This window comes from Trichechus manatus, unplaced genomic scaffold (genome assembly GCF_000243295.1).
Source record: "Trichechus manatus latirostris isolate Lorelei unplaced genomic scaffold, TriManLat1.0 scaffold00106, whole genome shotgun sequence".
Classification (NCBI taxonomy): domain Eukaryota; kingdom Metazoa; phylum Chordata; class Mammalia; order Sirenia; family Trichechidae; genus Trichechus; species Trichechus manatus.
Genome location: NW_004444042.1, coordinates 6,426,392 through 6,453,171, shown reverse-complemented (window position 1 = coordinate 6,453,171; position 26,780 = coordinate 6,426,392). Strand labels below are relative to the sequence as shown.

At 37.2% G+C, this 26,780-nt stretch overlaps 1 protein-coding gene across 4 annotated transcripts in view; it reads left to right on the top strand.

The window, feature by feature from the left end:
* Positions 1-26,780, top strand: part of VCL (vinculin) — a 112,183-nt gene that overhangs the window by 45,428 nt on the left and 39,975 nt on the right. For all 4 annotated transcript variants that reach the window (XM_004383214.2, XM_004383215.2, XM_023737670.1 and 1 more), the window contains exons 2-6: positions 2,579-2,649; positions 20,363-20,513; positions 20,900-21,008; positions 22,749-22,871; positions 24,324-24,484. In XM_004383214.2, the coding sequence (XP_004383271.1) occupies positions 2,579-2,649; positions 20,363-20,513; positions 20,900-21,008; positions 22,749-22,871; positions 24,324-24,484 (615 nt within the window). The remainder of the gene's footprint in view (positions 1-2,578; positions 2,650-20,362; positions 20,514-20,899; positions 21,009-22,748; positions 22,872-24,323; positions 24,485-26,780) is intronic.

Genomic DNA, 26,780 nt, shown 5'->3' with positions numbered 1-26,780 from the left:
TGGTCTTTTTTTTTTTTTTTTTGTGAGATAGAATTATGTTCTACATCCTTCTCCAGCTCTGTCCAGAAGGCCCACAGCTTTTTGAATGGTCGGTTTCAGTTGGAAAAATAGTGAACAGAATACATCTGGAAATATTCTGTCATGTTTTGATCTGAGAAACTCTGGAGAACCAGCTGCTGATTTGAAAGACTTCTATTATGATACAGACGGCCTATTGTCTACAAAAGCACTATTACACAGTGGTATATGTGTGCTGCTTTTTCTGAGCTATTAGCTTGAGAGGAAAACTTCTATTCATTAACTTATGCATGACTTGTATTCCCTGAGAATAGTTTATTGTGTTATTTTCTTTAACTGATTTACTGTGCATTTAGGGGTTTTTTCTTTCTTAAACTAAATCAAGTTATATGGTTGGTTAAGTAACAGGTTTGAGATACTTTACATTCTGAGTTTTAAAAAAGATTATAGATTTCTGCATTAAAATGTGATTTATTTTTATGATTTAACACTTCTTAGTTAGCTTTACATTGATTAATAAAATGGGTGAATTTCATCATTCACTGTATTAAAGTTTACTTCTTGTTTATAAGACACTTGATATAGTGAAAGAAAAAATGACATCCAAACCCTGCACAGGAATAATTTTGAAGAAAGTGAGTATGTGCCCTATACACACATGTGCACATACACACAATCTGGTTAGTATAACTTTTAGTATTTTAAAGTATTTTCTTACTTTTTGCCACTACTTTTGGAAGATTTGGATAAACTGACAGATAATTACTAAAATTATTAGGTAGAAAATAATTGCACCTAAATAACCTAGAATGAAGGATTCCCGGGGTAGCATAAGCGGTTAAGTGCTTGACTACTACCGGAAAGGCTGGAGGTTCGAACCCACTCAGAGGCATCTTGGAAGACAGGCATGGCAATGTGCTTCTGAAAGGACATAGCCTTGAAAACCCTACTGAGCAGTTCTTCTCTGCACACATGGGGTCGCCATGAGTCAGAATCAGCTCGACAACAACAACATAGGTTAACATTTTAATCTTATGTTTTAAAATTATAAAAATTATATATACACATTTTAGAAAATTAAAAGGAAATGCATGCAGATTCACTCAAAATTTCCTAAACATTAGTACAACCACTGTTAACATTTTGTTTTATATATTTTTAGTGCTTTGCGTTATGCATATGGATTTTTCATTTTGTTACAATCATAATGTATTTATCATTTTTAATCCTTACTTTTAAATATAATGTCATAAACATTCTCTCATAGTGCTGAGTCTATATAACCATTGTTTTAGAGGCCCTGTTTCTAGAAGATATAGTTCAGTGAACCATTCCTTATTGTTGTATAAGTTATTTTAAAACAATTTTTTTAGCTTTTGTAACTAACATGATAGTGACTACTTTTGTGACTATTATTATTCTCGTATTTTGTATTATTGCTTATAGATAGGTACAGTCTATCTAAAAGTGGAATTCCTAGGCTCCTAGGCTAATTTTTATGTCTCCTAGCATACGCTAACAAGTGGTTTTCCAAAGAGAATATATCAGTTTACACTGCCACTTGCAGGATGTAAAACTACCTAGTCCATTGTAGCATTCAGCATTATGTATTATTTCTTTTTAACTTGCTCTGTAATTAGGGAAAAATACCATGTTGTTTCAGTTTTTCTGATTACTAGATGCATATTTTCATAAGTTTGGTTTCTAGTTTCAGAATCATAATTGCTTCAAATATTTTTCCCAGTCCAGTAACATCTATTTTTTTCTATATAGACATTTTAACCCACCTAACTTGATTTAAAGGAGCCCTGGTGGCACTGGGGTTATGCAGTGGGCTGCTAACTGAAAGGCGGTTAGAACCCACCAGCTGTTCCTTCGTGGGAGAAAAGACCTAGCAATCTGTTCCTGTAAAGATTTACAGTCTAGGAAACTCTGTGGGGCAGTTCTACTCTGTCTTGTGGGGTCTCTGTGAGTTGGAATTGACTCAATGGCACACAACAACAACAATAACAACTTGATTCATATAATTCATATACCCTTTTAGAGATGTGGAGCCCTGATGGTACAGTGGTTAAGAGCTATGGCTGCTAACCAAAAGGTTGGCAGTTTGAATCCACCAGCTGATCCTTGGAAACCCTATGAGGCAGTTCTACTCTGTCCTATGGGGTCACTATGAGTTGGAATTGATGGCAACAGGTTTTTTTTTTTTGTTTTTTAGAGATGTAGGAGAGTTTGTTAGTTACACACGCACGTACAAATATATTCTAAATGATGAATTTCTCTTTTTTTCTCACCGTCCTCAATGATGTCTTCAAATTAATTTCTCTGGAGAAGGTGTACTATATATAACATTATGTTTGTACACCACATTATTATCCAGCTGTATTGTGGAAGCGTATGGGAACAATCTTAATAATTTTCAAAAAAATCCAGAAATTTCCTTTGAATTAAGAAACTTCAGTGGTAGATTATGTGTAAAGTATATGTTTCAAACATGTTTAAATAATAGTTTTTTTAGTTTGAGAATTTAGATTTGAATTATGAATCTTTCCGCCCATAGGTTGGAAAAGAGACTGTTCAAACCACCGAGGATCAGATTTTGAAGAGAGACATGCCACCAGCATTTATTAAGTGAGTAATTAAAAACCCTCAGATTTCCTACTGTTGATTTTAATCCTTGATATTAGGCATTTTTTTACATCATAACTTATAATAAAACCATGACTTCTAAGTTTTGTTTTCTGGAATGGAAAGAATTCAGAAACATATTCTGACTATAGCATGCACAAATCTGAATTTTATACTAAATACCTTTGCTTAGAGAGGAAAGAATAACAGGTATAAATTAAAAAATATATTGTAAAATATTTTATAGCATTTTAAATTGTAGTTACATTTATATATTGCCTAATGCTCCTATGAATAATTTCTGGACATTTTGATACATCCTACATAAAAGAAGCAGAGATACTAACTTTTGATTAGATAAAGCATCTCAAGTTCTTTGATTGTCATCTTTGATTGATAGCTTTTTTCCAGGTTGCATTCAAGTCCTGTGTAAAGGCTGATGATGCATAAGACAATTAAACTCCTACATGTCAATAAGAATAAGACAAAACTATTCAATTAAAAAAAAAAAAGGTAAAGGATTTGAATAGGTACATCAGAAGAGAAGAAATCCAAATGGCCAATAAACATATGAAAAGGTACTCTATTTCGTCATCAGGGAAGGGCAAATTATTCTATTATAGCCTCCTAAATTAAACACTCTGATAATATCAGTTCTTGATGAGGATGTGGAGGAACTAGAACCCTTGTACATTGTTGTTGGGAATGTAAATTGGTGCAGCCACTTTGGAACACAGTTTGGCATTAATAAAGTTGAAGATAGGCAATAGCACTCTTAGGTATGTTCCTTAGAGAAACTTGTGCATACTTATACTGGGATTTATATAAAAAAAAATATGTTAGCATTGTTCATAATGACTCCACTGTATCTAAAGTATAATGGATAAAAACAATCTTGGTATAGTCATAAGTTGGAATATTAATCTGTAGTAAAAATTAATGAAATCTCAAAAACAAGAGAAATGAACTATAGATAGATAACTTCCATTTATTTAAAGTTAAGAAACATGCAGAAACAAATCATATTGTTTAGAGATGCCTGTTTATGTTGTAAAAAGATAAAGATAAGCAAGGAAATCATCACAAAGGTCAGGGTAGTGGTACCTCTGGGAGAGAGGGAAGAGGTTATATACGGGAACTTCTAAAGTAATGCTGTTCTATTTCTTAACTTGGGTGATGGGTTACCTGGGTGTTTTTTAAAATAATTATTCATTATATTATACATATGTTTTGTGTAATTTTCTGTGTGTATGTTATATGTCATACTTTTAAATAAAGCTAAAAGTGTTATTTTTATCCTCACGTTCTATTATTTCCATTGAACAGATGCAAAATTTTTACCCATATTGATACTGTCTTATTTTTAATTTACTTCAGTGGGTGCTTCTGTAGAAATGTTGTTGTTGTTTATTGTTAGGTGCTACTGAGTTGATTCTGACTTATAGCGACCCTACGCACACCAGATGGAAACACTGCCTGATCCTGTGCCATCCTCGCAGTCATTGTTATGTTTGAGCCTATTTTGTTGCAGCCATTGTGTCAGTCCGTTTCGTGGAGGGCCTTCCTCTTTTTCGCTGATCCTCTACTTTACCAGGCGTGACTGGTAAAGGGACTGGTCCCTCCTGATAACATATGCAAAGTACGTGAGACAAAGTCTTGCCATTGTCTCCTCTAAGGAGCGTTCTGGCTGTACTTTTCCAAGATAGATTTGTTCATTCTTCTGATAATCCATGGTATATTCAGTATTTTTTCCAACACCGTAATTCAAAGGCATCAATTCTTCTTCGGTCTTCCTTATTCATTGTCCAGCTTTCTCATGCATATGAGGTGATTGAAAATGCCATGGCTTGGGTCAGGTGACCTTAGTCCTCAAGGTGACATCTTTGCTTTTTAATACTTTAAAGAGGTCTTTTGCAGCAGATTTGCCCAGTGTGATATGTTGTTTGATTTCTTGACTGCTGCTTCCATGGGCTCTATAGAAATACATTTCTTAATACTGCAAAATGTCTTCATGTGTCAGGAAGTAAGGTACAGGAAGCATCTGCTTTTTGTAGAACCTGTTGTGTGGAATTTTTTTTTTTTAACTTGCTTTCATTGGATTTGGTGATCTCCAAGTTCTCCTTCTAGCTTTAAACTCTATAAACCTACTTTGTGTGCCATTCCATCAGTGTGGTTATATAAGAGGAATCTATGCTGTCAGTTAAACTTTATAATTAAACTTGCATATTTAACTTATGTTAAGAACATAGGTAGCTTGTAGCAAGTTGTCCCTTACCTTACTTCCTAGAGCATGATGAGATAGTAGTGTACAAAGGGTTTCAACACCAGCTGGTAGTTGGACTAGATGACCCTTAAAATGGTTCCTCTCAACCCTGAGATTCTAGTCTATGAATATCATTTGATTGGTAAATTAATTTCTTCCAGAAACTGTTTCTGTTTCGTTCCAGCGATAAACCTTTGAAATATGCTACGTGCTCTCAGAGGCTTCCTTGGGGACTTAGAAAAATTAAAGAGGAATGTGCCCTAATGGTGTTAAAGTTTTCAAAAGAGTAGGTACTTAAAAACAAACAAAACGAAACTTTGTTGATCACTATTGGTGGCAACTAGGGCACCAACCCCTTACTCTGAAAATTAGTAATTAAAAGGAAAGAATTAAGCATTTATCTGAACTTTTCTGTACAAACGTTATTTCAGGGTACCCTAATAGCCCTAGTTGATGAGGGAAATTCTAACCAACAAATGTGGAAGGAATGACAGAAAATCATCATTGTGCAACTTTTAATGAAACAACTGATTCAGGCAAGGATCATCAATGGGTGAAATTATTCCGGGTTTTTTGACTTTTGTGGCACCATGGAGGAAACACCCTGATCTCCTTGGATATACAGGGAAAAATAGTGTACTATGACCAACTAAAAGTTTACTGAGCAGTTTTTAAAAAGTATATAACTTAACATGCCACACTCTGAAATGTTTCTTGAAAACAGCCTAGAGTACAAACAACACTATGGCTGTGGTTGTCACACAAATTTTGGGGAAATATTCCGCAGTTTGAAACACGATGCCTCTTAATTATACTTTTCTCGGTTTTCTTTAGAATGTAAAATGTAGCAGAAAATAACTTCAGTAGATGCCTTGACTTGGAGGGGGAGGGGACAGAGAGGGAAACAGATGGAAGCAATTAGTGACATCCTTGGAATTGTTGAGTAGGACATTCTTTTGGGCTGTTTGGTTGATGTTTGGAAGTTTCCAGGGCATGATGGACTGAAGCTTCCTCTATGTTCTACTTTTACAAGGATTTCTAAATAGTGGCTGCTTAGGCAACACTAATGGATCAGATAACTTAAAATTTTTATTCTTAGATTAATCTCTACTTCTAGAATGTTAGGATGTCATGGTTAGACGAATTAGAAGACTCCTGGCCTGTAGATAAATTTATACCCAAGCTATCCAGTATATATTTAAAGATTTTTCAGGGAAGGATATGACATTTTCAGGATTTGAGGAGGGGGAGAGTGTTTCAAAATCAAATCATAGGCTATTTGTGTAACTTGAAATTAAGGGTATATTATAATGTTGGAGAATGGGTAATAGCAGTTAAAAAATTATGTACTTGAATTATAATCGTTGTTGAAAGACTCCCAGTGGTCAAATAATTTCTTATTGCAAAAATGAGAACCATTTTAATATAGAAGGATTTCTCTTGGGTGGAGCAAGTTATCTGATCCCTGACTGCAGTGACAGATAAAGCTCACAATTTACTAATTTTACCCAAGATTGCAATAATAGCCACACTGTTACCCAAGAGGTTTAGGGTTGCATGATGATTGCCATAGAAACTGTTGAAATCATCATAAGCTTCAGAAGAGCAGTGGCCACACTGTACTGTTAAAACATTTATTGGTTATATTCACTCTGTAAGTTGTTCATTTAGGGTCTGTCAGCAAGAGTCAGCTAGTGTACTCTGTGTTTGTAGTTTACATGATCATCATCGTCATCATTAGGTGGCAGCAGCAATAATGAACACTTACGTGTAATTGATTAATGGGCTGACATACTAATTGGTTAATTAAGTATTTATTGATTGCCATCTATGTGTCTAGAATGCTAAGTGCTATATAGAATAGCAGTTCTTGCCAGTGTTTTATGAGTAATCACTTGAGTTGTATTACAAGTAATTTATTGATGGCGGTAAAGTGCCAACGTTTGCAACTGCCTTACTTTCTTTGAAGAATAAATTGAGCATATTTAAGGTCACACCAATATGAAAGCCCTCTCGTTCTTGCTCGCTAGGGTTTTTTTTTTTTTTTTAACTTTTTATTGAAGTATAGTATACTCACTTACTTTTTATTCTGCTTTCTTTAACCAAAAAGTAAAAAAACAAAAATCCAGTTGCCGTGGAGTTGATTCTGGTTCATGGCAATCCCATGTGTGTCAGAGTAGAACTGTGCTCCACAGAGTTTTCTTTAGTAGGACAGAAATTAGTGGAGTTAACAACTGTTGTGGCAGGAATTGTGCATAATCCCAAGTATACCCATAGGGGTATGTCTTATATGTGAGTAGTATTCTTTTATATATCATGGAGTAACAAAAGCGGAAAACTGTTGCTATAGAGGAGAAAAAAAAGTCACTCCCTGACTTTAAGAAATGTCCGGTTAAAGAGCTGTAACATTGACTTTAACTGTAGTAGGAATTCAGGGAAAGAGTGCTATCATTGTAGGTAGGAGAAATAGGAAGACGTTTCATGTAGGAGGTGAGATTTGGGAGGGATGGATGTGGGGAGGAAGGACAATATTCTGGGTGGGCTGAACAGCATGAGCAAAGCCGGGGATGGGGCGGGGGGCCTTCGAGGAGAGGAGGAACCCTGTTGGGGGTGGTAGGAACTAAGCTTAGATAGGTAGGCTGTGCAAGATGATGGAGATCTGGATGGGAATTTGGAATTGGGCAGCAGAGAAGCTTGGCAGTTCTTGAGCAGCAGAATGACAAGATGAAAGTGGTTTTTTAGGAAGATTTATGGTCAAATACAGGATGAATAATGAGTGCAAGTTCTGTAATGAAGGAGAATAAGTTATGTGTCAAACTGGCCAGATTCATTTTCTGTTAGTGTGGGTTTGCTTCAGATTGATTCCTTATAGGTGAAAAATGGCAAACTGTCTTATTTACCTTGGAAAAAAGGTCATTGCATTATACAATGGAATTTCATTCTTATTTCTGCAATAGAGCAGAAATGAATACAGAATGCAGTTCTTGGATACTGCTCAGTGTTCAGCATCTGAATGTATTAAAAGGTATCACTCTGAGGTGGTCCTTATGCTATGAACTCCTTGAAAAGGGCAATATTGCACATTGTCTGTTGGCAGGCAAATGACAGTATCATTTAGAACTATAAAATGCTGTCACTTTCTGCCTCAGTGCTGCTCTGAACAACAACAACAAAAAAACCTGTTGGCATCAAGTTGATTCTCATAGCAACCCTATAGGACAGAGTAGAACTGCCCCATAGAGTTTTCAAGGAGCGGCTGGTAGATTCAAACTGCCGACCTTTTGATTAGTATCCTGAACACCACCAGGGCCCCACTGCTCTGAACAGTTGGTTTGAAATCATCAAAACTTGGATTGATTCACTGGCTTGTACTATTTTCGAAACATATTTTAATGTCTAGGTGTATCGAATAACAGAATGTTTCTAAAATACCATGTTTTGAGGGTGCACTATTGCTGCATGATTGCCATTAACCATGTTTCCTGGGAAATGACCTTGTTTCAACACTAAACTATCAGTTCAGCACAATGACAGTATATACTTACATTATTTGCCATCATTGATATTCATGTACAAACAGGAAATTTGAAAAGAATTAAAAATGCTGACACTTAAGTTAGATCTCCGTGGGACTAAAGTTAATGGAACCATATTTTTAGATCACCAGCCCTTATATTTAGCTTTTTCTTTCATTATGATCTTGGACACTCAAAATAGTGATGAAATTTGTGTTTTTAAACTCTCTTGTGGGTGAAAGTGCCTAGAATGTCTGTATTTAGAATTATTTCTTCGATCATACCACTTAATGCACTTTGCTTGTCCAGGGTTAATGTGTGATTCTAATGTTTTTTTTTTTTTTTTTTAACTCGAATTTTTTTGTGATCCTTTTCATAAGATTCTTTCTGTAAGAGAAGATTTTTGTCTCATGACGTGGATGACCAAGTTTCCATAAGATAATCATTCCCATCTGCAGCTGCCTTGCTGCATTTTTGACCCAGAGCAAGCACTCAAACTTTAAATAGTTCACTTTTGGACTTGCTTCATTAAACATAGTTGGGTGCTACGGATTTTCACAGACTTTCTGAAACAAAATGATTTGTAAAGTTTTGAGTCTTCTCAATAATGAACTCTAAGTCATATTATTAACTTGTAGAACAATTCTAAACAGCTTGTCAGGATTTACTTCTTGGTTTACTTTGTATACCCTTCATGATTAAGAAATAAAAAGTTAAAGCATAACATACTTTGGTTTCCATTTTCTACAGAATAATCAAAATCACATGATTGAAAGGAACTCAAGGGGCCAAAGGAGCTAACATTTATTGAGTATCTGTTACTGGGCGAGGTCCCTGGGTAGCACAGTTTGCGCTCAACTACGAACCTAAAAGTTGGCAGCTTGAACACACCCAGGGGTGTCATGGAAGAAGGCCCTGGAGATCTGCTTCCATAAAGATTACAGCCAAGGAAACCCTATGGAGCAGTTTTAGTCTGTAACACATGAGGTCACTATGAGTTATAATTGACTCTACAGCAGTGGGGGTTTTCTGGGTGTGGGGGGGAGGCCAGGTGCTTATATATTTTCATTTTCTCATGTAATTCCAAGGTATTGATAAACTCATTTTACAGATAAGACTGAGATTTGACAAACTTCAACTCACCCAAGGTCACTGAGCTAGTAAGTGGCAGGACAGGTTTTCTGTTGTTGGTCTCATGGCCCCTAAGTCCATGTTCTTTCCACTGTCAAACCTCCCAGGAAGTCATCTAGTACATCCCTTGGTCTCCAGGAAGTACTAACTTTGTACCACTCTTAGAGAATAATAATTCATACTTTTCCTAAGTATTTCCAAGAAAAGGAATATTACAGATGTAACTGGTGATGTACTACAGTGTCTTGAAATTCTTAAGCTGTAAAAAGTAGTCATACAATTTTAAAGTTAAAAGGAATCATAAAAATTATTTAATCCAACTTGTTTATTTTACAGATGAGGTCATTGACTGCCCCAACCCTGCCCTCCAAAAACAAAACAACCAGAATCACCAAAGGCAATTAGACACACCAGTTTAAAAAAAAAACAAACAATAAACCAGTTGCTACCTGGTCGCCTTGAACTCTCGGCAACTCCATGAGTAGACTTGTGTGTCAGAGAAGACTTGTGCTCCATAGGGTTTTCACTGACTGGTTTTTCAGAAGTAGATCACCATGTCTTTCTTCCAAGGCACCTCTGGGTGGACCCCAACTCCCAACCTTTCAGTTAGCAACTGAGCTCCTTAACTGTTTGTACCACACAAGAACTCCAAACTGGGCACAAATACTCAGTTAATTTTACATTAGCTTTTCTTGTGTATGTACTGTTGATGTTAGCCTGCTGTCAACTTTGACCTCCAGATCTTACTATTTTTTACTACATCCTAATTTTTGGTATTTTTTTCCATCAATGAAAATATCCTCTTATTGTGTCTACTCCATTTCATTCTGTTGTTAGGTATCCACACCCTCTAGCTTGTTCATTACATTCTGAACAGTGATTGCTAACTTTTTTCAGCATGAGGACCTTCAAATGATAATAGTGAGACTTTTTTTTAAATTATTAGTTGATTAAGAAATGCACAAGAACAAAAAGATAACAATGAATTTAGTAGCGTTTTAAAATAAATTTTTATTTTGATTAAAATATAAATGTATTTAAAATCATTTTTTTTATTTTGCTGTTTATGAACAATGTTATAAAGTATATCTGTTAAGACACACTTGCTTATACGTTTAGTGTTTCTATCCTAACCCTAGTGTGAAATGGAGGAAGGATGATAGGAGCTGATATACTTATAAGTAGTAGAGTTCTTTTTTTTTTTTGTGGTAGAAATATACATAACAAAACATGCCATCTCAACAATTTCTACATGTACAATTCAGTGACACTGATTATATTCTTTAAGTTGTGCAATTGTTCTCACTGTCATTTTCCAAATCATTCCACTACCATTTAACACAGTGGCCCCTAATAGGTGGCAGAGTTCTTGATCGAACCTTGCGGGCTTGGCATCTCTTCTCCTTGCGCTGATACCAGATTGGAAGAGAGGGTAAAGGAAATCAGGAGAAAGAATAAGACTAGTCATTTATGCTTTAAAGGATTCAAAAGTTGTAACTCATACTTTACCTTTCAAATAAGCTGCCTCCTGAGACTTGAGGAGCACATAGCTTGGGCAGCAGTGACACTTCTGACCCTCCCATTCCCGACATGCTACATCCTCTTCATTTACGCCAACTGCTTGACTCAGGCAGAATCCTAAGTTTTGTCTGAAGGTGAGGTCAAAACTGGCAGCACACTCTCCTATTCTCATCTGAAATAAAAGAATTTAATGAGCTATGGGTTGTATGTTAGCTTTATTATTTCAATTCTGTTCTAGCAAAGAAGGGTTTGGTGTTGTCTTTAAAGGGTTTTGAGTGTTTCCACTGTGACTCATTGTGGTTTTTAATTTTAGTTTTGGGTGTGCGTGTGCAGTGACCCGCACTATCACTGCCAGGCCTTAACAGAAGGAGAAGGCTGCCTTGCATTGTGTCTGACTTAGTGAGTTGGGACAGGGAAGGGAATAGTTCACGGATGAGGTCTGTAGGCTCTTTAAATATAGGAGCAAGGGGTTGGAACATCATGTTTTAGTGTTATCACACATTGTGTGCACTGGTGACTTGGTGCTGTACACTTGCTACTTGAACTTGATTAAAGTTTGCCATTGTACTCTGTGTTCCCGCCCCACTCACTCCTAAAAACTGACTGTGCTTGTGCCTTCACTCAGGTTTCTAGATGACTAATGGTTACGCATCCTTGACCTTTCTCAAAACGGCAACTCCAGGAACAAAGCAGATTAGCCAGTACTGGGATGCCACGAGTGAGTTTACTTCGGCTGTTTTAAAGCCATATTGTGCTGAATGGGAGGTATATAAAAGAAAAAAAAAATTTTTCATACATCTGTCTGAGTCTTTTGAAATCTTCATGTGTATTATTTTTATCATTTTCTTTTATCATATGTAGATACACAAAAAGATCTAAGGAGGGATTGAGATGATTAGAGAGAGGCAGTACCTCCTACTGGAGGAATGCTGGAAAGGCTTTGGAGAGTATCGCTTCCTGTTGGCTGATGCCTGTAATTTCGTTGGAGCGCATTCCTCAGGGTAACACTTTTAAATGCTTAGATGCCTCCTGGAGGGAGAGTTTTGCGGCCTCAACAGTCATTTTCACTTAAGTGTGGATTACTTTATCAGACCTTTGGTGGAAGATAGGGTCTAATAAGTGGGAAAGCAGTGAGAGTTTGAGGGTCTCCCTCTTGCTCCCATCTCCCAACTTCTCGCACAGCCCTCATATTCTCAAAGGGCCTGGACTTTAATATTATCTTCAAATGAGGATGTATTTGTAATCACAGAAAAAAAGAGAGGGTCTTAAAAGAAGATGCTTCTCATGCGATTTAAATGATTAAATGTAAGCACTTAAATATTCCACCATTTTTATGACCCTGTTGTGGCATACCTTCATTTTTAAGTATGATGGGCTTCTCAAACTTGAAAGTGATTTGGGCCTTTCTTGATCTCTGTGAGGCCCTGCCCAGATGGGAAAAGAAGGTCTCAGCAAGTGTTAAGAAGAGAGCAGAAATAACCCTGGCAGTTGACTGTGCCTGCCAAGCAATTATGCCAGGGCCAGCCTGGTTGCAAATGGCTGTGATGGAGGGCCTGGGTGCAGTGGCCTCAGTGGGGAAAGATTACTGATCAGCTGATCACGTTCTTTTCCTCACCATCTCCCAAGTGTTATCAGTGCTTTGTGTGATCAAATATGCTTGTGGCTCTGCCCAACTCTCTCTGTCTAAAGCAGAGGCCCCAGGATGTAAACACCTGCTTCCTTGGGTATGGTCCAGGCTAATCCGGCTTCCATGAAATCAGATTTTCAGGTGTTCTGCTCCATAGCACTTCAGTCTTTAACAAACAATACATTTTTGTGATAGTGGTTATAACCTAAATGGCCATACTGTCTAAGGTCAGATTTTATAAAACAGTGACTTTAATGTACGACAATGGTCCGCCGCTCCCGAACATGTTTTTAGGGGTTAAAAGTTTAACTTGTTGACTGTTGTAGAGAGCTATTCAGTATGTCTAAATAGACCCATCCGGCCGTCTCCCTTTATATTTCTTTGTCCAAAGCTCTCACTCCTTTTTATGGCTAAACGAGTGAGCTGGGATATGATGATTGATTTTTATAGAAGCAAATTGAGATTGTTTGGCATCTGAGTGAGTTGCCTGCGCTGACTTGTGTGTGTGTGTGTGTGTGTGAGAGAGAGAGAGAGAGAGTGAGAGAGAGACAGACAGACATAGAGAGACAGACAGACACACACACACACAGATCAGTATTATTCCATTGGAAAAACAACTCAAAGAGCTGCTATGAAGAGTATCATCTCCATGAGCAGTGCCGAGCTCCTGAGGGCAGGAACAATGCTGTATTCCTCTCCATCAAAACTTTTCTGACCTTCCTGGGTAAAACTGACTAGGCCCTCTTTTGTGCCTCCTCAGCATGCCCTGTACATGCTTCTAAATACTAATTTGTATTTGTTTGTTTACATGTCTGTCTCCTCCTACCAAGGTGGTAACCCCTTAAAGGTAGGGACTTTTTTTTTTAATTTCCTATTTCTGGGACTCGTATAGCATGTAGTAGATACTCAATATGTTAGATAAATTAACATATGACATAATTTCATTAAAGAAATTTAAGCTCATCAACTCTCTTCTGGATGCAGTAAAGAAGAACCTTTAAAAATGACTTGTGGCAATCTTATAATCTCTGGAACTCTTTTTCTTAAATAAAAATCTCAGCATACGTTTAAGCTTCTTGATTAGTGATAATTGAAATCACATGGAACTAAATAGTTTGGAAACTTTATTTCGTTTAAGTTGTATAGCATGATCCAAACCCGAACCCGTTGCCATTGAGTCGATTCTGACTCATAGTGACTCTGTAGGACAGAGTAGAACTGCCCCATAGTTTCCAAGGAGCGCCTGGTGGATTTGAATTGCTGACCTTTTGGTTAGCAGCCATAGCACTTAACCACTATGCCAATATCATGTGGTAATTCTGGGAAGAATAGTCAAGAGTGAGTATATTTAGGGGTCCCATGAGGCTGCTGTTGGTCCATTTGATCTAAAGCATAAAAATTTTCTAGTAATTTAGGTTGAAGAGTCAAAGGCAGAGAGGAAAGGTCTTAAGCTGTACCAGTTGATTGATTTAAAGTATCTAAATCAGTGTTATTAGTATGTAGTTAAGATGTATGATTATTTACGTAACTGACCTTATTCCTACTGCCCTTCTATAAAGTGCTTTTTAAAAAATCAGATTTTTATTATAAAGTAGGAGATCCCTTTAAGAAGCCAGGCAGCCTAAATGTTTAAATAAAACCTCATTTTCTACAGACAAGACAGACTCCTTCCTGTTTCTGACTTCTGGTTAGTCATGGTGGGATTTGTTTGGATCTTATAAATGTCATTAAATTTTAATGTACAGATCAGATGTCTTCTTGTAGAAAAAAACGATGCAGTGTCTGTTTTGACCCTGTCATTTTACCACATAGGGGAACCATTAGTGGAGAATCAATTAAGATTCCTGCAAAGCTTTTCCATTTCATCTTTTTTTCCCTGCTTCCTTTCTCCATGAAAGTTATTTCCAACTGTTGTTTGGTTTTTGTTTTTGTTTTTCCAAATTTGGCAAACTTACATAGTAACTGGGTCCCTGGGAACAGGTGTAACATAAGAACTGCATTCTGTGATGTTCATGTTTGTTTGCTATAATTTCATTAAGGTTTATGTTCCTTAGAAGTAAAATCAAGTTTGTGACTTTTTAGAGTTAATGATTTCTGTGGGCCAGATGATTACTTGACTGCCCCTACTTGGTAAAAATTCATTCATTCAACAAATATTTATTGAGCATTTATTATGTGTCAGGCATTGTACTTGGTGAATATATTAATGAACAAGATAGACAAGATCCCTGGCCTTGCTGAACTTACAGTATTTTGGGAGAGAGAGACAACTGAACTGAGAGGGTGTGATAAATCCCAAAGGAGCACATTAAAGAGGTACCCATAGATTTGGGAGAAAAGTGATGCAAGACGCATTTGAAAATTGAGTCTAAGAGAGTAACTAGGAGTTAGCCAAGCAAAAGAGGGGAGGAGGAGAGATGTTTTGGTTAGAGAGAATGATTGTATTAAAAAAACCTTCAAACAAGAGGTCAGTGATCTTCAACTAGTGGTCTAACTTGGACTTTTGAAATATTTCTCTGAAACATTTTTCAGATTGCATTTAAACTTTTTTTTTAATTGTAAGTTTAAATAGTTGCCAAGTATCTATTTTCTGCCATATTATGTACTATGTACATGTCTTAGATATATTTTCATGTAAATTTAACTCATTTGATATATAGAAAACATTTGCTGTATAACCTCATTGGCAAAGCCAGTCCTCATTGTCCAACTAGTCAACCAAATCAGATTTATTTATTTTTTATTTCACTTTTTAAAAAGTTTTTAGGTCGGTCAATGAATTGTCTTTTTTAACTATAATTTATTTTATTTTTTGTGGTTGTTGTTGAGAATATACACAGCAAAACACACCAGTTCAACAGTTGCTGTATGTACAATTTAGTGACATTGATAACATTCCTCGAGTTGTGCAACCATTCTCACCCTCCTTTTCCGAGTTGTTCCTTCCCCATTAACATAAACTCACTGTTCCCTAAGGTTCCTATCTATATAATCTTTTGAGTTGCTGTGTCAGTTTGATCCCATATAGATAGTTCTTAAAAGAGCATAACGCTCAAGGCAGACATTCTTTACTAGTTAAGCTAAACTATTGGTTTTAAGAAGACTTCAGGTGATATTTTTGGTTTAAAATTTAAACATTATCTCAGGGCAATAGTTTCGGGGGTTCATCCAGCTTCAGTGTCTCTAGAAAGTCTACATTCCATGAGAATTTGTAATTCTTTCCCCTTTTTGATCAGGATTATTTTATAGAATCTTTGATCAAAATGTTCAGTAATGGTAGCCAGGTGCTATCCAGTTCTGATCTCATGGCAAAGGAGGCAGTTGTTCATGGAGGCAGTTAGCCACACATTCTATTTCTTCCCCCTATTCCTGACTCCTTCTTCCTCTATTGCTTCAGGAGAATAGAGACCACTTGTGCCTTGGACGGCAGCTTGTAAGCTTTTAAGACCTCGGGCACAGTGCAACGAACTAGGAGGTAGAACAGAAACACTAAACATGTTATTAGGCCAATTAACTGAGATGTCCCATAAAGCTACGTCCCTAAACCTCCAAACCAAGGAACCAAATCCCATGAGGTGTTTGGTTGTACATAAATAGCCTCAGCAGCTGCTCCTTTATTTATTTATTTGATCATTGTTATATCTATCACACAACTTTTGCCAATTCAACTTTTTACAGGTGTACAACTTATTGACAACAATTACATTAATTGGCTGTGCAACTCTACCCTTAATACGATTTTTCCGTCACTATAAACTGAAACTCAGTACTCCATAAGCAATAATTCCCTCCCCTTTTCCCTCGCCCTCCCACCCCTGGTTACCACTAATAAACTTAACGTCTCTATACATTTGCCTGTTCTTATCTTTTTATTTAAGCGAGATCATAGAATATTTGTCCTTTTGTGATTGACTTATTTCACTCAGCATAATGTCTCCAAGCACCATTCACATTGTAGCGTATATCAAGACTTCATTTCTCTTATTGGCCAAGTAATTTCCATTGTAAGTATGTACCACATTTTGTTTATCCATACATCTGTTGATGGGCATTTAGGTTGTTTTCACCTTTTGGCTATTGTGACTAGTGCCGCAATGAACAGCAGTGTACAAATATCTGCTAGAGTCTCTGCTTTCAAGTCTTTTGGGTATATACCTAGGAGTGGAATTGCTGGGTCATATGGTTGTTCTACAATGGCTGTACCATTTTGCATTCCCACCAGCAATGGATAAGGGTTCCACTTTCCCCACATCCTCACTAACATTTGTTATTTTCTGTTTAATTTTCATCTTAGCCATCCTAGTGGGAGTGAAATGGTATCTCATTGTGATTTTGATTTGCATCTTTCTAATGGCTATAATGACGTTGAGCAGCTTTTCATGTGTTTGGTGGCCATTTGAATCTTTTCTTTGGTGAAATGTCTATTCAAGTCCTTTGCCCATTTTATGATTGGGTTATTTGTCTTTTTGTTCTTAAGTTGTTGAAGTTTTATATCTGTTTTGGTTATTATATTCTTATTGGATATATGACTTCTGAAGATATTCTCCCAGTTGGTAGCTTATCTTTTCACTTTTTTGGTAAAGTCTCAGTGAATTATCTTTTAAAGATATTTAAATAATAAGAAAAAAAGTCTTTCATATTTACCCATATAGTTATCATGTCCAGTGCTCTTCATTCCTTTGTGTACACCTAGCTTTCATCTGGTATCATTTTCCTTCTTAAAGAAGGACTTCCTTTAACATTCCTTACAGTGCAGGCTGAATTCTTTCAGCCTTTGTATGTCTGAAAAAGTCTTTCTTTTTGAAAAGTATTTTCATTGGTTATAGAATTTTAGATTGACAGATTTTTTTTCTTTCAGTACTTTAAAGATATTGCGCCACTAAATTCTGCCTTGCATTACTTCCAGCGAGAAGTCTGATGTTATTCTTATCTTAGTTCTCCTGTATATAAAGTGTCATTTCTCTCCAGCTGTTTTTAAAATTTTCTCTTTATTATTGGTATTAAGCAGTTTGATTTATTATGATAAGTAAAGGTTCCAATATCGGCAAATCTAAACAGTAAATTGCTTAGTTATACATATCTAAAAGGAGCCGTAGTGGTGCAGTGGTCAAAGTGCTTGACTGCTAACAGAAAGATCCCACTAGCTGCTCTGTGAGAGAAACGTGTGGCAGTCTACTTCTATGAAGATTTACAGCCTGGAAACCCTATGGGGCAGTTCTCTGTCCTATAGGGTTGCTGTGAGTCAGAATTGGCTTGAGAGCACACGACAGTAACAACGTATCTAAAGAAAATCAAGGGAATAATTAACACAAAATTCAGAAAAATGGTTACATCTGGAGTGCAGGAAGGGGGATTATGTTCAAAGAACATAACGTTTATGCAGTCTTTTATGTGTGTGGTTTTACTTTGTATTTAAAAAAATATGAAAAGATGCTCAACCTCACTCATAATAAGAGCGCAAATTAAAACTGTATTGAGATCGTCTTAAAACCAAACAATAGTTCAGCTTAACTAATAAAAAATGCCTGCTTTGAGCTTTGTGCTCTTTTAAAGACTATCTATATGGGATCAAATTGAGAACAACTTGAAAGATTAGATAGGTAACTTATGGGACAGTGAGTTTATGTTAATGGGGAAGGAACAACTCAGAAACGGAGGGTGAGAATGGTTGCACAGCTCTAAGAATGTAATCAGTGTCACTGAATTGTACGTGTAGAAACTGTTGGATTGGGATGTGTTCTGCTGTGTATTCGCTCAACAAAAATAGCTCAGCAATTCCATTTCTAGACTATATCCTAAAGCTATACAGTGAAAAATGATGATTTATTGCAGCATTGTTTATAATAACAAAAAATGAAAGCAACCTAAATGGTTATCAATAGGGGCCAGGCTAACAAATTATGGACTATTATGTAGCTGTAAAAAAGAACAAGGAGGCTCTTGGTGTACTATTTTGAAAATATCTCCAACTTAAGGAAAAAAGGTGGAATGCAGAGAGTGTGCATATTATGATCCTGTATGTATAAAAGTGGGGAAAACAGACGTGTTTGTTTCTGTGTGCATAAAATATCTTTTTGTAGAATACAGAGGAAAGTCATAACATTGGTTGCTTGTGGAATGTAATTTGAGTACCTGGGAGATAGTGGAGGGCAGGAGATTTTTCAATGTATTATCCTTTTATTTTTATGTATGTTGATATGTTTGTGTAAAATATATGAATATACATATTATATAATTTAAAATTAAAATTTTATTTAAAAGGGAAGAAAAGCAACCAACCCTTTAAAAATCTGATCAAATGCCACATTGACAAGGTCTTGACCTTCACTGATATTTATTACGTACTGCCTTATGATTCCAATGTTTTTGTTGGAGCTTATTAACGTATGATTATTGAGAGTTAGAACAGTGCTTTATACATCTTTATTTACATATCTATGGTGTGCGTGGTCTAATGCCTTTTGGGTGGGGCCCTGGTAGTGCAGTGGTTAAGAGCTCGGCTGCTAACCAAAAGGTCAGCAGTTTGAATCCACCTTGGAAACCCTATGGGGTAGTTCTACTCTGTCCTGTAGGGTCGTTGTGAGTCGGAATCAACTCAATAGTAACGGATAAAAAAATGGGTATGGTGTCCATGGTCTAATGCCCTTTGGGTAGTTGAAATTCATATGTTGATTTAATTCTGTTTATTAACAATGCAACAATGTTTTGTACTTGTGGAGCTTTGTATTATTTTATTTCATCCTGAGAACAGTCCTGTAAAATAGGCTTTTATTTGCATGTGAGATTTTCTGTGTCTCTTTGTTTTCAAATAACAATGTATAGCTTGGCTAAATATTTTAAGTTGTTTGCTCCATGTCTTTATAAGTTACTCAGTAATAACATGATGGTATATTGAATATGAGATTAGAAGAAATGATCTATAATGTCCTTTTCAGCTCTGTATGGATGAACAATTGAATGAATGAATACCTTTTACTTATAGGTTTATGCATTTTGAGTTTCTCTTCTAAATGAACCCTCCCAAGCCCTTGGCTGATCTGGTAGTCTGTGTTAACTCAAGTTCAGTTATTAATTCCAGTGAAGTTTTAATTAACAAGATAGTTTTATAGGGCTGTTGTCAAACAGTTCAGTGGATTTGTCAAATAAATCCATTTAGCTAGATGAATGAAAAATTTATGTATTACCTCATAGTTTTTCCTTGTGTTTCCTCCTATTCCTTGGCTTAGTCTAGTTATTATATTTCACTTTACATAATGCTTTGGCATTTTATTTTCAGATGTTAAATCTGAAAATGCTGTTAAGGATTTCAGTTCTTTGTGCAGTATCTTTTTAACATCAGTGTGTATAGGGTGGGGAGGAGTGAGGAAATGAAGTAGTTACAGAGATATAGCAACCTAAAGTAAAAGGCCCAAAACATTTCCTCATCATTTCTTATTGCCAGGAAATAATGAAGAACAACGGCTCAGTGCAGTGAATGAATGAATGGATGTGCTGCTCTTAACTGTACATTTTAAAATCCAAAAACTTAGGTCCTCTCATCAACTGGTCTTGGCTGTTTTCCATTTAAGGAAAAAATATGAATTTATGTACTTGCATTTGCATATGACACTCTTCTGCTTGGTGTCCTCCAGTTAATTAATCCCATGTTCTTCCCCACAGGGTTGAGAATGCTTGCACCAAGCTTGTTCAGGCAGCCCAGATGCTTCAGGCAGACCCTTACTCAGTGCCAGCTCGAGATTATCTCATCGATGGATCACGAGGCATCCTCTCTGGCACATCAGACCTGCTCCTCACCTTCGATGAGGCTGAGGTAGGCAATCTGAGGCCTATACTATCTCCTGCCTCACTAGCTATCAGGGAGGGTGGGACTTGAAAGCTGAACATGAACCTGGGCACCCCAGGTGGGTTTAGAAGGACTTACAGGCCTTTCTTAGGGCCCTCTCAAGAAACATTTGGAGGTATAACCCTGCGCCGCTTATTTCCTAATAAACCGTGGTTGCACTATTTACAAGATGGGCGAGCTAATTGTAGACCCCCCCTGCCCCCCGCCCCACAAAAAGCTCAGTCTTAAAGATAATAACGAAGGATTGATGTTTGTTTAGGTTGAGAAAAGGCTGAATAACTATGCACCTGCATTATCATGTTTTCCACTAAATGTCCGTTCACTTGACTGACTACTCTGAAATAAATTTGCAGGTTCGTAAAATTATTAGAGTATGCAAAGGAATTTTGGAATATCTTACAGTGGCAGAAGTGGTGGAAACTATGGAAGATTTGGTCACTTACACAAAGAATCTTGGACCAGGTTAGTTGTATCCAAAGTTTCTAATACGTTTTTTATGGATTGTCTGTGTTTGATCATGCAGGGGACTACTCCTGTAGCTCCCCCCGCACCCATTTTTGTGGAAGAAAGGTGGTGATGCGTTGGGCTTTCAGGTGTCTGCTCTGCTGATGGAGCTGACGCTATGCTTCTAAAGAGGCGATGTCATTGTCTCTGAAAGCTGAATCTGCTTTCTACAAATCCTGGCCTGTCTAATGAATTAAACCAGACATTGCAAATGCTGCCGAAGGATGTAGGCAATACTTTTCTATTACCGTAATGCTTCAGGCCACCCCGTATTCTGACCTCTTCATTCCACATTCCACAGCATTCCTTCACCGTCTGCCAGCTGGCCTGTAGCTCTTTATGACCTCGTAGCTTGCTAATTAGTCCATACTATTATGGATTCACGCCCTAGCCCAAGAGTGCATAATATAACCAGTCCTAGAAGGAGAGAACATCATTGTGGTTAAATCTCATTTTGAAATGATTGTTTAGACTCCTGAAAATTAAATAATCAAAATACGTGAACAGATACCAGCTTTTGATGTTATAGACCTAGAATGTGAACTTGGGGGTCCTTAAAGTATGAATAAGACCCATGGCAAGACACATGAGATATTTAACTTGTCAGAATTGAAAGTCACACACCACCTTACAAAATTTTTTTGACAGAATTTAAACGTACCCTTGTAAGGACCTGTCTTAAGTGAAATGTTGATTTTTAATTAACAGTATTTTCACGAGGTTCCAGTGTAGTCTTTCTGTAAACTTAACGACAGTTAAGAATTTTTCTGAGTCATCATTGAAGATCACTGCGAAGAGGCTTTCCTTGATGGCTTTAGAGCAGTACTTTTAAACTTTCTTATAACACTGGAAAAAAATTTTTCCCCAAATGAAATTTTACGCAGAATCCCAACATATAAAAGATAAAAGTAGAGTTATTTGGGTGAAGCAGGGGCAGCCCCACCTTTCTGCCTCCCTTTGGTATCCCTTGGTGGTTTATGAGACAACTTGAGACATCCTAGGAGCAATTTAATAATCAAAGCTTTAGAGAATCACACAGCGCCTTTGAAGAATAACGAAAGTAAACAGAAAGTGCTAGCAGGCTGATTCAAAACACCAGATGCTTTCAAATACTCATCGCCATGATTATTTTTATATTTCTATTTGTTTCTAATTATAAAAGTACTACATGCTTATTTTGGGCAAATTGGAAATTACAGAAAAAATATGAAGATGACAACAAAACACATCATTGTAATTCTTGAGACTTTTTTTCCAGCCACCAGATTCTTAGTTCTAGGTTCATGTGATATTCTTACATAGCATAAGCGCAGTGCCTAGATACATGGCATTAAACCTGTACCAATGGTAGCCTGGCAAAATATTTTTTTTCCCTGACTTATGAATTTATTTTTTATAAAAATATATTTCTTTATTTCAATATTTTTTCAATTGTGAATGTATGTCAAACATAAAAATATCATGTTGAGGATTTACATTGAATAAATTTCTTTTATTGAAAAGAATAAACCTGTATGGAGTCAGAACCATCCTGAAAAATTCTATATTATAAATACTAGAGTTGTGATGGTGTCTGTCCTTTAAATAAGTGGGCAGTTTGGACTTTCATAATAATTCTTAATAGATTTAGGCTGAGAAAAGCCAGAACCCTGGATCATTGCTCTCCTCACCCTGCACGATTTGTCCCCTCTGCACAAGGAATGACCAAGATGGCCAAGATGATTGACGAGAGACAGCAGGAGCTCACCCATCAGGAGCACCGAGTGATGCTGGTGAACTCAATGAACACCGTCAAAGAGTTGCTGCCGGTTCTCATTTCAGGTATTCCCTGCCTCTATTTTACAAGAAAAAAATGTTAACCGTTCTAAACTCTGAGTTCATTTTCTTTGCTGCTTTGTCGTGTGTCTTTCACCCTGGGTAAAAGTAGGATGTGGCTGATCGGGTATTACATGAGGCCTATGGCTGATGGGCTGAGAACCAGTATTCTTTCTAACGCTCTCCTTCTCCTGCTCTGTGTTTGAAACTTCCCTTCTGGGGCTCAGTTCTGTTCTGAAGCTCTAACAGGCCCTCTTCCTGGGAGGTGGAATTGCCTCTAGAAGCTCTAGTCTTGGATGTATAAATTTTGACACCTTTATTTGCATTATGAAAAACAGCTAGGAGCTGGAATGGATATTATCGAGCACTGTCATAAAGAAGTGAACTACAGCCCTTTTCAGTGTTGTGTTAGCACAGTTTTACCTAAAAGATATTTAACTGTTCTCTACATTGTGACTAGATCAGTTCTACAGTCACCAGCTGGGCCCACCTTCCCAATGGGCAGAGCCCAGAAATGCAAACATGGTGGCTGCTTTCTCAGCTATTGAAAGGGAATTGTACTTATTAAGTGTCTACTATATGCCAGATTCCTCGTGGTTTACATGCGCTACTCAAGTTGTGGACAAATTTAACTCTCAGAGGGCAGCCTTATTTTCAGAATTTTATGAGGCATGTCACTGTGACCTCCTGCTACCGCTTACCTGCTTTGGCATGTGAGGTAGTAGCTAAACAAGGAGATGTGAATGTAAGAGTTCAGAGAGTCCTTATATGAATTATAAAATTCTATAGTCACCGTGGAAATATGTTTTGAGGCCAACTTTTCTATATGGGAGAAGGACTGTTGGGAAGAGGGTTTCTTTCTAACCTGGGTAAGTCAGTAAAGTGTCAATCTTTATTTTTAAATTTTTAATTATTTTAATAATTTTAATAATTTTGTCTCTCTTCACTGCTTCATATTATTTCTTTTTCTTCTTCATTTTGTTTGGGGGTTAGAAAGTCACTGCTGCATGTTGAGAGAAATCCTGGAAGATAAATTTTACACCTTGGGATCTTTCCTTGAGATTGGGGGCAGCAGGATGCTCCATTCACAGTTTTACTGACTATTTTAATTTTGTCCCATTAGGTTTGCATTGGATGGGGCCAGGGGTAGGGCCAGGATGATAACTGATTTAGGAGAAGATTGGATATTTGGTGATTCTAAGTCATCAGTATATGGATGTTGAATTAGTTCCCTAATCATATTGTGTGATATTATGTACCTCGAGTTTTCTTTACAGTGAAAATTATGGAAGTTGGAACATTGCTAGCGGAATTGGCAGTGTTTGTTTTGTATGTTCTTAAGACCTTTGAAGCCCAAAGCATGTGTTCAAAGCATGGATGGGGCATCTTGTGTGGATAATGTTATACAGCAGGATTAAATTCCAAGCTAAGTTTCTGTTCTTTCATTTATTTTTATAGCTATGAAGATTTTTGTAACAACTAAAAACTCAAAAAACCAAGGAATAGAAGAAGCCTTGAAAAATCGCAATTTTACTGTTGAAAAGATGAGTGCTGAAATTAATGAGATCATTCGTGTATTACAACTCACTTCTTGGGATGAAGATGCCTGGGCCAGCAAGGTAAGTGTCAATTAGTGGATAAGTAAGCACGATCCCAGATTCTCCCTTCTAAGGGTTTTGATTGTCACCTGTCTCACGTTTTATCTTGTAACTGAATGTAGTATAAGACAATGCAGATATTAAGAAAGTAATTTCTTCTTCACTTTTATTTCATGGATTACTACTTGCTGCCTTTGTAAATTTCCTTTCTTACCAAGGTAGATCAGATAGGCATGTGGGATGAGTGTTGGTTGAAGGCTGAGATGTGTAGCTTTTCCTTCAGGCTGCAGTCACGGTGGTTGGGCTGGTGGAGGAATTCTCTTATGGTACACACTCCCCTTACAGAGGGCTGGGCCAGGAAACCCTGCCTTATATATGGGTGGTTGTTACCAGGCGACTAAGTAAGATACAGAATACCCTTTGACTCTGGACCATATGAAAAACTTTTTCTCAACCAACTTTGATGCAGAGAGATCTACAGAGGAAACAAAACTTCCGGCATTTCTAGATGTGCCCCTCGACCATCTCATTTTCCGTAAGGAAAATTTAATTAAAATATTAATTTCACATTCATCAGTTAGTTTGAGGAGCCCCTTCTCCCTTTTCCTAAGGAAACCTTAATTAAAATACTAGTTTTCACATTTATCATTTAGTTTGCGGGGCCCCTGCTCTCTCTGTCTAGAGTCTCTTCTTGAACTCCGAAGGGGTTGGTGGATTCCTTTTAGAGCCTGTCAGCGTTGGTTTTGTGTCCTGTTGCACCTGGTCTACTTCTCCCTTGAAGCTCTGTGAACAAAGCTTCCAGGTCTGGGGGGACAGAGACATTTGGGTTGATACTTCCCTTGTAGGAGCCCAAGATGCAGGCAGTCATGTGATTACACTGTCTCCTTGGTCCACCTTTCCTGTGTGTGACCAAATGTTGACTGTCACCCAGCAGTCAGAGCTAAAAAGGGAATTTTGTGGTATGATTTCCACTGGATGCTCTATAGGGCCATGGTTATCATCCAGGAAACCTATAAGGTAAGGTCAAAGTTGGGACCTAGTATTGCCAGCTCTTTCTTGTTGCTCAGAAAGCTAACCTAAATATGCAGAAAAAATTAGTCAGTGTATCTTAACTGCAATTTGTTTATGGAAGCATTTTCTCATTGACATGAAGTTCTTGAACCATTCTAAGACTGTATTTTAAATCTATTGGTAAAACCTTTTTAAGTCTTTGATGTTTTACTTAATTCTGCTTTTGCATACTTGACAACTTTCACTTCCCTGTTATGACTTCTTTATGCATCTTTTTTTGTTGTTGTTCTCTTGTTTGTTTTATTCTTTTTCTCACATTTAGAAGGTAAGCGTTCCCTTGCCCTCTAGTTTCTTTTTTGCTTAAAAAGAGAATAAGCATGTCTGTGAGGTTTTTGTGCTGTGTGCCGTGCCTTATTCTGTGTGCAGGTGTGTAACACTGTGCTCGACTCTGCGTCAGAATGGGATTGAGTATGGAACTCTGGGCTGTGCTGAGTGGGCTGTTTGACTCTCAGTTAGAGCCAGATAGCTAATTGAGCTATGTCTTTGGGGAAAAACAAAAGGGAAGACATTACTATGGGATGTCAGGCCTTCCGTATTTGGTGGGCACTTTCATCTTTTGAGCAGGCTCCTTAGAACTGTTTTGGCCTGGTCATTTCCACTGACTTCATTTGAGGGATGGGTTTCATTCTTAGGAAAGGAGACCTGTGACCGATACCATCTCTGTATTTGCCTCTCCCACCAGTCTCGTTTGCAGGCTCTGGAATTTTGCTTGTGGCTCTCTTCATTGAGGTTTTAAGCCATAATGAAAAGGGAAGGGGTAGGCTAGAGAGGTTAGGTGAGGCACCTGTCTTTCATAATAATCTAAGGCTTCAAAATCAAAAAAAAGAAGTAAGGTGTATCTTTAGAGTTCCCTAACTTCAGTTGATGGCTCACTGCATGCTCTGCTGTCTACGCTGTGAATCAGCCATCAACCTCATGTTTCCCTAACCTAACCTCTTGCCTTATTCTCTCGTCTTTGCTTCTAGCAAATGACAGATAGTGATAAGGAGGAGCAGGCATTGAAACATTAATCTTTCAGTATTTTCAGAGGGGAAAAGTCATCATTTAGCCTGCAAGTGTTATGAAGCTTTATTTTGTGCAAGTGCCATCAAGAGCTACTTCTTTAAAAAAATGTGGTCAGTTAAGTTTTTCAGTATTAGGGTTAGGCACTTGGGATATGTAAGAGAAATAGACCTGGTCCCCACCATGTACAGTCTTGTAGCTATCCCAGTTTTATGCTGATTTGGAGAAACCAAGATTGTTAGGT